At 42.9% G+C, this 12996-nt stretch overlaps 1 protein-coding gene across 6 annotated transcripts in view; it reads left to right on the forward strand.

The window, feature by feature from the left end:
* The window catches only part of zgc:56095 (Ferritin, lower subunit-like), a 34319-nt gene extending 26501 nt beyond the window's left edge, over positions 1 to 7818 (forward strand). For all 6 annotated transcript variants that reach the window (XM_046369156.1, XM_046369151.1, XM_046369154.1 and 3 more), the window contains 3 exons: positions 2054 to 2200; positions 6041 to 6166; positions 6455 to 7818. In XM_046369156.1, coding sequence (XP_046225112.1) covers positions 2054 to 2200; positions 6041 to 6166; positions 6455 to 6604 — 423 coding nt within the window. In that variant the 3' untranslated portion in view covers positions 6605 to 7818. The remainder of the gene's footprint in view (positions 1 to 2053; positions 2201 to 6040; positions 6167 to 6454) is intronic.
* Positions 7819 to 12996: the final 5178 nt, after the last annotated feature.

A 12996-nucleotide genomic window follows, 5' to 3' on the forward strand; every position in this document is an offset into this window, starting at 1 on the left:
CGTGATCGAAGCAATCGTGAAGTGTGGAATCCAACTGGTCAGACCAGTGTTGAACAGACCTGAGCGCGGGTGCTTCCTGTTTTAGTTTCTGTCTATAGGCTGGGAGCAACAAAATGGAGTCGTGGTCAGCTTTTCCGAAAGGAGGGCGGGGGAAGTTAGAATAACAATGATCCAGGGTTTTGCCAGCCTGGGTTGCGCAATCGATATGCTGATAGTATTTAGGGAGCCTTGTTTTTAGATTAGCCTTTTTAAAATCCCCAGCTACAATAAATTCAGCCTCAGGATATGTGGTTTCCAGTTTACATAGAGTCAAATGAAGTTCTTTCAGAGCCGTCTGTGTCTGCTTTGGGGGGAATATACACAACTGGGATTATGATCGAAGAGAATTCTCTTGGTAGATAATGCGGTCTGCATTTGATTGTGAGGAATTCTAAGTCAGGTGAACAAAAGGACTTGGGTTCCTGTATGTTGTTATGATCACACCATGTCTCGTTAATCACAAGGCATACACCTCCGCCCTTCTTCTTACCAGAGAGATGCTTGTTTCTGTCGGCGCGATGCGTGAAGAAACCAGGTGGCTGTACCGACTCCTATAGCGTGTCTCGAGTGACCCATGTTTCCGTGAAACAAAGAACGTTACAGTCTCTGATGTCTCTCTGGAAGGTAACCCTTGCTCGGATTTCGTCTACCTTGTTGTCAAGAGACTGGACATTGGCGAGTAGTATGCTCGGAAGTGGTGTGTGATGTACCCGTCTACGGAGCCAGACCAGAAGACCGCGCCATCTGCCCCTTCTACGGCGCCGTTGTTTTGGGTTGCCGGCTGGGATCCGATCCATTGTCCTGGGTGGTGGGCCAAACAGAGGATCCGCTTCGGGACAGTTGTATTCCTGGTCGTAATGTTGATGAGTTGATGTTGCTCTTATATCCAATAGTTCCTCCCGACTGTATGTCATAAAACCTAAGATAAAAAATACTGCACAGTTTCCTAGGAACGCGAAGCGAGGCGGGCATCTCTGTCGCCGCCGGAAGTAACATTATTACTATTGTGTGTAGACTGAGGGGGACAACTCCAATTTAATCCATTTTAGAATAAGGCTAACAACAAAATGTGGAAAAAGTGAAGGCGTCTGAATACTTTCTGAATGCACAGAGTATACAAAACATTAAGGATATCTGCTCTTTCCATGACAGACTGACCAGGTCAAAGTGATGATCCCTTATTGATGTGACTTGTTAAATACACTTCAATCAGTTTAGATGAAGGGGAGGAGACAGGTTAAAGAAGGATTTCTAAGCCTTGAGACATGGATTGTGTGTGCCATTCAGTGGGTATGACGGTAGGTGCCAGGCACACCGGTTTGTGTCAAGAACTGCATTGCTGCTGGGTTTTTCACACAACAGTTTCCTGTGTGTATCAAGAATGGTCCACCACCCAAAGGACATCCAGCCAACTTGACACAACTGTGGGAAGCATTGGTGTCAACATGAGCCAGCATCCCTGTGGAACGACTAATTGAGGCTGTTCTGACGGCAAGGGGGGTGCACAATTCAATATTAGGAAGGTGTTCCTAATGTTTGGTATAATCAGTGTATATCTTTATTTTCATTTATTACCCCTTTTTCTCCCCATATTCGTGGTATCCAATTGTCTCATCGCTGCAACTCCCGTACGGACTCGGGAGAGGCGAAGGTCGAGAGCCGTTTGTCCTCCGAAACACAACCCGCTCTGTCGCGGCTGGCAGCGACAGAGCCTGGACTCGAACCCAGAATCTCTAGTGGCACAGCTAGCACTGTAGTGCCATAGACCTCTGCGCCACTCGGGAGGCTGTACTCAGTGTATATCTAGCCCCTTATCTGCGCTAGCTTACTCCGATAGGGCCCTCTCTCCTAAATGTTCTTTCTTATTCTTCCCTCTCCATGTTATTTTCATGTGTTTAGTTCTTTGACTGGCACTGGCTATTTTCTACTCTGTGGTCCACCATGTTATAAAAACGTGATCTGTTGATACTGACCTGTTTTTTTATCTAATATGTATTTCTCTGTTCTCGCCCAGGGGATGTATTTCGACAGGGACGATGTGGCTTTGCGCAGCTTCTCTAGTTTTTTCCTGGAGCGCTCTGTGAAGGAGAGAGAGCAGGCAGAAAAATTGCTGGAATACCAGAATATGAGAGGCGGTCGCGTTCTCCTTCAGCCCATCGCTGTAAGTTACTATTTCTGCTCACTCTTATTTTGCTTATAAGGCCTTTGTACGTGAGATTGGCAGCTGATTTTCCTGTCCTAGAATTGCCCTCTCCCTCATTATCCAAATTGTCCATTTTTGTTTTCCCAGGTTTGGGTGGTCATCCCTTATTGATGGGGGTTGAGGGGGGGGGGGGTTTGCTCTCAAAATCACTTTTTTAAAGTCTACAGGAAAGATTAAATCACATTAGGAATAAATAAATGAAAATCGAAGAAAGGTAGGTGTGGTTACCCTTTAAATGCAACGCCCACCAGCCAGAAACCATTGTTCGGTTACCTGTGTATCTGTAGCACTCATGTGATTGCAGGGTTTGCAGAACAAATGCCCACTGGATTGATGCAAACAATCATGATATCATTAGTTAACATTTAATTGGTACGATTTTTAGGAAAGCCTTTCCATCCTCCAGTGGACAGTTATCATTATCGCTAATGGCTAGGCAAAGCATAGACTAGGCATATGCGCACACAACACACACATACGGATTTCCTGTGCCATTTCAGAAAGTTGCAGAAAAAAATGAATCACATGCATTTCATTCCCTATGAGTCCCACCTTAATGTTGGTGTGATTCTTACTAATAACCCCTTTTAAACATCTTATGCATCCATTGGTACCAACCATTAGTGTGTGTAAATAACGGGGCCTGAGCTAGAGTGGTATTAATGAGACAAGGACTCAAGTCCAAATGGTTTGAGCTTTTAGTAGTTTGTATCGGTCTATGGAAAGCTGAGACTCTCAAACACGCACATGTAACATGATTTGCTCGTTTCTGGTGCGCTCACAAGTTACGTGAGTCGTTAGAAGATCATATGAAATCCAAGGACATAGTGTCTAATACTGTAATAAGCTCACTTAGTTGCTGTCAAACGCCACACAGTTGTCACTGACTAGTTGGATATTAATTTCCCACGGAGCAAACCATTTCTATACATACAGCACTACTATACATTTATTTTTATTGGATATTTGCTTTGGCAGACTTATTTGACATATGTCAATAAAAACTAATGAATGCAACTGTTTGTCAAATTGTTTTGTGTTCTACTTGTAGCCTTGGTTGTCCTGAAAATAAATGTTAAAACACTTCATTGTGAGGCTAAATATAAGTGCTGGACATGCAAATAAATGAGTCGGATAAATCAAAAGCTGATTTTCGCTCGGTCTTGAGCAAATTAATTATATATATTTATTACATACATTTAGTTGATTTTCTAAGTTGAATATTGTCAAATTCCCTCAATGCACATTTCACTCTTGAACGTTGCAAGCCCTCTTATCAGGGGAGCCATTTCCGGTGCGTTGCCAAAGGGAGGAGATCTTGTTAAATATGGATCAAATTAGTTAAAATTACTAAATGACATTCGCAGAATTGAAGTATAACCAGTACAAAGATGATGCCAGCTTCTTCAATAGACTTGACTGGTTAGCTAGCTAGAAGCAGAGCTTTCTGGCTAATATAGACTAACATTGTTTTACAAAGAAGTAGGTCTATGTACTTCTCATGTTAGTTGAAGCTAGCATTAGTGTACCACATTATTGCTTGCTACGGTGTATTTGGTTGGTTTTGCTATCTAGCAAGCCAAGATCTCATTGCATAAATTGATAATCCAATGTTTTGAAAAATCCCCGTCCAGTACATAGCGCACTGTTTGACCAAAAAGACGTGACTTAAGAGTGAGCTAGAGATCCAGAAAAACCTGTACCCAACCATCCGCTGGCCTTCACAGATTTTGCCGTTATGCTCCTGAAGTTGCCGGTGATAGGCTACACCAGGTGTTGGCAACCTTTTTCAACTGGAATGCCAATTTATCTTACCATTTCTACCGATCTGCGTGCCAGCTATGGCATTTATGTATTGGTGCATCTCAAAATCATTCATGTGGTTAATCAAAGTTTTTTTTATGCACAACAACAAGATCAACAACTAATGCTAGCAGAGCAAGATGAGCTAAAATCTAACAAAGTAACATTAGATAAACCCTCTCAAACTGTTTCAGCTAGTTGGGTGTCAAAATTGCACTGATAAACAATGGGGAATTGTAGATTACTCATCCTTCTGCAGCTTGCAAGATAAAGTTGGCTAGCTAGCTACTTCCAGACACAAATGAGAGAACACCTCACACGGACCATTTGACTCATCCTAGCAGGGCTGGTTAGCATGTTATCTAGAAGGTTCGTGACTAACTTTTAGTTTTTTTGCCTACGTTTACTGACACCGGTCATATTCAGCCGATTCGTAAATTCCTCAGTTATTCTGCACTAGCACATTCAGACGAGTGCTTTGAAATCGGAGTAGATAGCCAGTGTGAGTTTGCGAACCAAATGGCACCTGCATCTCTAGCTGTGTATAGCCACCGAAAAACAATGAGGGGAAAAAGTCAGTCACTCCTCTCATGACATCTTCCTAGCAGCTAACTAGCGAACATTAGGCTGTGTTTTTAGCTTGCTACATAAATAGATACGTTAGCCTATTAGCCGTGTTATGGCTGATTTGTGATTATTGCCCTTGCTAGTTTGATTGTATTAACATTCCCAGCCTTAGTTACATCTGTCTGTTTTTGTCCAAAATATTGAGTCATCGAAAATTAAACTGCATCCCGAATGAAGGCAGCAAATAATGTACTAGGCCAGCTGGGATTTACAACCTTATAGCAATATCTTTTGGACTACCAAGAAATGTTTTGGTGAATTATATTAACCATGCATTGAGCTGCCACAATGCCTTAATGTATGTCATAGAATCAAATACAGCTTATTTTTGGCCTCCCAGGTGGCGCAGTGGGCTAGGGCACTGCACCGCAGCGCTAGCTGTGCCACCAGAGACTCTGGGTTCGCGCCCAGGCGCTGTCACAGCTGGCTGCGACTGGGAGGTCTGTGGGGCGACGTGGGCCTAGCGTCGTCCGGGTTAGGGAGGGTTTGGCCGGTAGGGATATCCTTGTCTCGCACGAGCGAGTCCTGTGGCAGGCTGGGCGCAGTGCCCTGCACCAAGGTCGCCAGGTGCACGGTGTTTCCTCCGACACATTGGTGCGGCTGGCTTCCGGGTTGCATGCGCGCTGTGTTAAGAAGCAGTGCGGCTTGGTTGGGTTGTGTTTCGGAGGATGCATGACTCGTCTCCCCCGAGCCCGTACGGGAGTTGTAGCGATGAGACAACTACTACTAATAATAATTGGATTCTACGAAATTGGGGAGAAAAAGGGGGTAATAAAAAAACGACTTATTTTTAAAAGTTGGTAGCATAAACTGGGAAGATTTATGATTCTGTTTTTCATATGTAGTTAAAACGCTGTCAGTTCCACTTTAAGAAAGAAGGCCCGAGGGCGTGTGGAAATGATAGCTAACCAGCCATGTTATTTCAATGAAACATTTGCTAGCTTTGTAGCGGTAATACTATGTGCAAACACTTTGTTTAAAATTCTTCATCCAATTGTCTCATCAACATCCTTCTCCAACTTACAAATTATGTGAATGTAATTTTAACTAATTTGATCCATATTTAGCAACATCTCCCTCCCTGAGTTAGCGAAGCATAGTGACCGGCCAGAAGTCAAGCGGAAATTAAACCTCCAATACGGAATGTGGGAGGTGCTAGAATGCATTGACTGTATTCCACCTATTTGTCAGGCCCCTACATGCAGTTGTGATAGCCAAGTCACTGTGCCTGTTTGACTACATTGTAGTCTACAAATAACCTTGCGTGATGTATCCCAAATAACTACTCTATGTGATCTAGATTAGCGGTTTTGGGCCTCGCCTTACTCAAACGGATTCCTTCAAATGCGCGGTCTGTCTCTGTTTCAGAAACCCAGCAGGCAGGACTGGCGAGGTGGCCTGGATGCCATCACCTTCTCCCTGGAGTTTCAGAAAACCCTCAACACGTCCCTCCTCGAAGTGCACCGTGGTGCCAACACACACACTGACCCCCATGTAAATCCATGATAATTATCCCATTGTGATGAACTGTTATGCATATTTTAATGGATGTTCGGTGTTATTAGATCAGATGTATTTGATAGCTATGTATAACTGAAGCTCATAACATCCATGTTGGTCTGTTAGTGATTTGAGCAGATAGAAAATGAAAAGGAGGAACAGAGAATGTTGAAAGAATACCTGCAGAAAGCCTCCACTGCGGTATGCATCTATCTCTATGACGTCAATGCTGGGCTGTCAGTTGCACCCGGGCATAACAATACAACTTTACTTCCTCTTTAGCTGTGTGACTTCCTAGAGCAGCACTTCCTGTCCGACAGCCATGACACCATCAAGAAGCTGGGTGACCATCTGGGCAGCCTGACCCGCCTCACTTCCTCCGAGACCCATGGCTCCATGGGAGAATACCTGTTTGACAAGCACACCCTGTAAGACTCACAGCAAGAAGAGAGCACAGCTTTCACACAGGGACTGGAGTCTTGAGAGTTGCATTTCCATTACAAGTAGCACTAAAGTGGGATTTAGCAATAGAACCACATACCTCTTACAGTACGTACAGAAAACAATTTTAAGACCATGGAACAGTTGAATACCTCAACACCCGTTTACCACTTCTGATGTGAACAGTAGTTACCACTGACAAACAGAAAGGTGTAATGGGTTCGCACTCAAAGATATGTCGCATAAATCTTACTATTCAATTTTATTGAAATTATTTTCACTGCATCAGTACAAAGACATTTCGGCTTTTTTAATTTTTTCTTTATTTTACTAGGCAAGTCAGTTAAGAACAAATTCTTATTTTCAATGACGGCCTAGGAACAGTGGGTTAACTGCCTGTTCAGGGGCAGAACGACAGATTTGTACCTTGTCAGCTCGGGGATTTGAACTTGCAACCTTTCGGTTACTAGTCCAACACTCTTACCACTAGGCTACTCTGCCGCCCTTTACATCCTTCAGTGTGTAGGTACAATTTTATTTGAATTCGAAACCGCATTTTTAGAGAACAACCGATGAGCAGCAGGTACCTCTGATCAGGGTTGCCACTCATCTGCCAATCAGGTATGTGTCTTTGCTGGCCAACCTGTATGCAAATTAGTCACAGAGTAATACAGAATTATAGGATATGGGAGTGGGCACGAAGGGCAACCGCCCCAGGTGTCCGTTCACCTAAACAACTCTGGTGCTATAAGTCAACTTTGTTTCTGCCATAGAGTTGATCAAGCATTCCAGCAGTAAATATGCTTCATTGTGTTGTGCATTCCTACATACAGTGGGGGGAAAAAGTATTTAGTCAGCCACCAATTGTGCAAGTTCCCCCACTTAAAAAGATGAGAGAGGCCTGTAATTTTCATCATAGGTACACTTCAACTATGACAGACAAAATGAGTAAAACAAATCCAGAAAATCACATTGTAGGATTTTTAATGAATTTATTTGCAAATTATGGTGGAAAATAAGTATTTGGTCAATAACAAAAGTTTATCACAATACAATGTTATATACGCTTTGTTGGCAATGTCAAACGTTTTCTGTAAGTCTTCACAAGGTTTTCACACACTGTTGCTGGTATTTTGGCCCATTCCTCCATGCAGATCTCCTCTAGAGCAGTGATGTTTTGGGGCTGTTGCTGGGCAACACGGACTTTCAACTCCCTCCAAAGATTTTCTATTGGGTTGAGATCTGGAGACTGGCTAGGCCACTCCAGGACCTTGAAATGCTTTTTACGAAGCCACTCCTTCATTGCCCGGGCGGTGTGTTTGGGATCATTGTCATGCTGAAAGACCCAGCCACGTTTCATCTTCAATGGCCTTGCTGATGGAAGGAGGTTTTCACACAAAATCTCACGATACATGGCCCCATTCATTCTTTCCTTTATGCGGATCAGTCCTCCTGGTCCCTTTGCAGAAAAACAGCCCCAAAACATGATGTTTCCACCCCCATGCTTCACAGTAGGTATGGTGTTCTTTGGATGCAACTCAGCATTCTTTGTCCTCCAAACATGACGAGTTGAGTTTTTACAGGCCTCTCATCTTTTTAAGTGGGAGAACTTGCACAATTGGTGGCTGACTAAATACTTTTTGCCCCACTAATTCTTAATCAGTGCTGTGTTACACCTAGTTTCATTACTCCAAAAAGCAGCATATGATCAAGGATGTTCTCAAGGATTTAATCAACAGTTGTATTTAAATAAAAGTAACACTATTGATGGCTTTGTCTAATTTTTTTCTGGTGGGGTTGGGGTTCCTGGTATTACTGAGTCACTGTAGAGCGAAGGTTTGTTTTACTTGCGACTGCCAGATTTTTTGTTTGTTTGTATAGCCGCACAGAAAATATAGGTCTGGAAAATTGGCAGTCAAGACCTATTCAGCACAATTTTTGATAAAAAGATTACCTTCAATTCCACCCATGCATTAATCTCGTTCCCAGACAATTCTGCCCAAATGCGCGAAAGGTCTGGTGGACAAACGTGTCAAACGTTGCTGCCCCTATAATTGTCAAATGCATAGGCAGTGAGGGGATTCTATTAATGCCCCGGGCGAACCGAGTTAGCGTTGATTGTATCCTATTTGGAACCGGGCTGCTTCCCGGGCGTGAGCCAGGTACCCATTCTGGTTGACAGCGAAGTCGTCCCAAAACAAAAGTGACGTAGGAATAGGTGTTTTCTCATGCAAAAGTGATTGCTTTCTGCCTTCCCAATGACAACTAGTACTGTATGTTTCTGAACAATGCACCATGCTGCATTCCCAGCTGCTTCGGGAACACCCTCCTCTTGTTCTGCTTATCAGGCATCCAGGTAGGGTTGATCTTGTTCCATATCATGAAGGCATTGTATGAGAACACTTCAATGATGTTAAGGAAGATGACCAGGGGCCAGCAGGCAGTCATCCTCCTGCAGCTGTAAGTTCCAATCACCTTGTCCAGGTTATCCACACCTCCTTTGTTGTGGTTGTTGTCCAGGATGATGGCTGGCTTCCTGTCCTCATGATCATGATCACTCAGCATCAGCCGTTATGTGCAGTGCTCTCAGGAGCACCAGATTATTGTTCCTCTTCGGGAGGTAAGGAGCTAGAGTGAGGGTGAAGGCAAACTTTGATGAGAGGCCTCTCCCCCTTGTTGCGAGGAGTGCAGGGGGGAGCTCAGGCTTGTTCTTTCTAACTGTGCCAACCATGATGATCTGCCTCTTCAGGAGCTGCTGGCTGAGTTCATAAGAGGTGAAGAAATTGTGCCCCCTCAGTCCATCTGTCATATCAATCACAATCCGCATCCCTTGGTTCTTCTCCGGGACTCCATTGGTCGGCTTCCCTGTATAGACTTGCATCTTCCAAGCGTAGCTGCACATACACAATAATATAATAATAATATATGCCATTTAGCAGACGCTTTTATCCAAAGCGACTTACAGTCATGTGTGCATACATTCTACATATGGGTGGTCCCGGGGACCCACTACCCTGGCGTTACAAGCGCCATGCTCTACCAACTGAGCTACAGAAGGACCACAATAAAGTTTTAGTTTTGTCTGAGTTCAATCAGTAGCACAAAATCTCAATTTCTCATTGTGTGTGTGATTGTATTAAATTATTTTATAACTCCTGGGTCAAGGATCGCCCTAAGACATTCTTTGTACCCTGGTGGTAAAAAGGAAAAGTCATCAAATTTCAAGTTGAAAAAAATATAATTTTGGGGGTTTTGTCTGCTGTTAAACAGACCCTTTAGACAACACAAGGCTTAAGGTTGCTGCCCCTATAATCGCCAAGCCTGTCTCTTCTCTCTGGGGAGGTTTCCATTGCTTGGAAGGCAGCCATAGTTCATCCTTTATTTAAAGGGGGAGATCAAGCTGATCCTAACTGTCATAGGCCTATATCTATTTTGTCCTGTTTATCAAAATTGTTGGAAAAAATTGTCAATCAACTGACTGGCTTTCTTGATGTCTATAGTATTCTCTCTGGTATGCAATCTGGTTTCCGCTCAGGTTATGGATGTGTCACTATCAATCAAATGTATTTATAAAGCCCTTTTTACATCAGCTGATGTCACAAAGTGCTGTACAGAAACCCAGCCTAAAACCCCAAACAGCAAGCAATGCAGGTGTAAAAGCACGGTGACTAGGAAGAAACCTAGAGAGGAATCAGGCTATGAGTGGTGGCCAGTCCTCTTCTGGCTGTGCCGGGTGGAGATTATAACAGAACATGGCCAAGATGTTCAAATGTTCATAGATGACCAGCAAGGTCAAATAATAATAATCATAGTGGTTGTCGAGGGTGCAACAGGTCAGCACCTCACGAGTAAATGTCAGTTGGCTTTTCATAGCCGATCAATTCAGAGTATCTCTACCTTTACCACTATAACCTTAAAGGTCCTCAATGATGTCACCATTGCCCTTGATTCTTAGCAATGTTGTTCTGCTATTTTTATTGACTTGGCCAAAGCTTTTGATACGGTAGACCATTCCATTCTTGTGGGCCGGCATAAGGAGTATTGGTGTCTCTGAGGGGTCTTTGGCCTGGTTTGCTAACTACCTCTTTCAAAGAGTGCTGTGTATAATGTCAGAACATCTGCTGTCTCAGCCACTGCCTGTCACCATGGGTGTACCCCAAGGTATGATTCCAGGCCCTGCGCTCTTCTCAATTTACATCAATAACATAGCTCAGGCAGTAGGAAGCGCTCTCATCCATTTATATGCAGATGATACAGTCTTGTACTCAGCTGGCCCCTCCCCGGATTTTGTGTTAAATGCTCTACAACAAAGCTTTCTTCGTGTCCAACAAGCTTTCCCTGCCCTTAACCTTGTTCTGAACACCTCCAAAACAAAGGTAATGTGGTTTGGTAAGAAGAATGCCGCTCTTCCCACAGGTGTTATTACTACCCCATGAGGGTTTAGATCTTGAGGTAGTCACCTCATACAAGTACTTGTATGGGTGTATGGCTAGATGGTACACTGTCCTTCTCTCAGCATATATAAAAGCTGCAGGCTAAAGTTAAATCTAGACTTGGTTTCCTCTATCGTAATTGCTCCTCTTTCACCCCAGCTGTCAAACTAACCCTGTTTCTGATGACCATCCTACCCATGCTAGATGACGGATACATACTTTATAGATCTGCAGGTAAGGCTGATCTCGAGCGGCTAGATGTTCTTTACCATTCGGCCATCAGATTTGCCACCAATGCTACTTATAGGACACATCACTGCACTCTATACTCTTCTGTAAACTGGTCATCTCTGTATACCAGTCGCAAGACCCACTGGTTGATGCTTATTTATAAAACCCTCTTAGGCCTTACTATAAGAATTTGTTCTTAACTGACTTGCCTAGTTAAATAAAGGTTCAATAAAATAAAATAAATGGTGTATGCCAGTGTAATACAGTGCAAGTAGCCTTGTAGTTTAACTTTTGTAGGCTTTGAATGGCAAAAACAAAATAAAATGCATCTGGCAGAAATATAATTGTGTATATCTTATATGACCGCATTTTCACAAATTTGAAATAATCTTGAAACCCATTCAAGAGACCAGGGATGTAAACACGGACATATGACATAAGAATGTGTCACTTGCATTGCGTATTGTCATGAAAGCCATATGGTGCTTTCAAGAGAACGCTTGAGTTAAAATTTACATATGTTTTTTGCGTAGAGCTTACTGTTGGTCCATTCTGATATTTTCCAAGTGGGGAACTGACTTCATTTTTCTACAAGTTTAAGTCGGAAATGTCAGTTTCCGAGTTGTCTTGAAAGTGGCAATGACCCTCCCCGTACATGTCTTGTGCACCTCTGTTTATGTTCCCCCTGTATGTCCATTGTTGTGAGGGAGCAACTCATCTGTCGTATTTTCGGCACAGTATTTTACACAAATATTTGTACATTTTCGGTTATAAAACCGGCGATTGTTTACATTAAAAGTAGTTATGATGGGTGTCCTTAGCTTAGTGATGATCTTCGTGGGCACCATGGTGTTGAATGCTGAGCTGTAGTCAATGAACAGTATTCTAACAAACTCAGCAAACAAAGAAACGTCCTCTCACTGTCAACTGCGTTTATTTTCAGCAAACCACCATTTTTGAGCGAACCTCATAGCGCTGTTTAGTGCGCTGCCGAGTGCAGATAGTGTTCACACCAGTCCAAACGAACCGGACTAAGGGGGTAAACGCACCAGAGTTCGGAAAAACCCCACCAAACCAATTTGGTATGAAAGCCTCTCTACTGTAAGTGTCTTAGCTAATCAAGTAACTTGCAACTCAGCGACATTTGTTGGCAAATGGCCAACTTGACAGTGTTTATTTGAAGGTGTGGGTTTGGAATAATCCATTTAATTTTTCAATGCATTATCATGTTGATTTGAATTCTTCTAAATGAGGATAACTGACTCTGACTCCCTCTACACTAGAAACCCATTGGAGTATTTGTATGTGTTATCTTCATTGCAGTCACTACTAAAAGGAGGCAATGGTCTTCTGCAGGTGTAGGACCCCACCCATAACAAAGACCCCAAAAACGAATGTGCTTAAATAATGACCAAAGACATGGGTTTATTAAGATTAATAGTTGAGAGGGACTTAGGTGGTGAATGAGTGAAGCAGATGAAATATTTACAATATTTGTTTTAATGATCATATTAATCGAATGGATCGTAAAAATCGAACTAATCATTTTGAGTCAAACTCTTGAATTAGAATGTTCCTCATTTCATTTTTTCCCCATTGGTGCTCCAACATGCCAGATTCAGAGGGGCTGAAAATAAACATTTGTGTGGTTTCTTATTCTACGATTTTCACTCATTGTCAGATTCCTTTGAATGAATGTTTTCTGTACTCTAAAATGGA

This window comes from Oncorhynchus gorbuscha, linkage group LG11, assembly GCF_021184085.1.
Source record: "Oncorhynchus gorbuscha isolate QuinsamMale2020 ecotype Even-year linkage group LG11, OgorEven_v1.0, whole genome shotgun sequence".
NCBI lineage: Eukaryota > Metazoa > Chordata > Actinopteri > Salmoniformes > Salmonidae > Oncorhynchus > Oncorhynchus gorbuscha.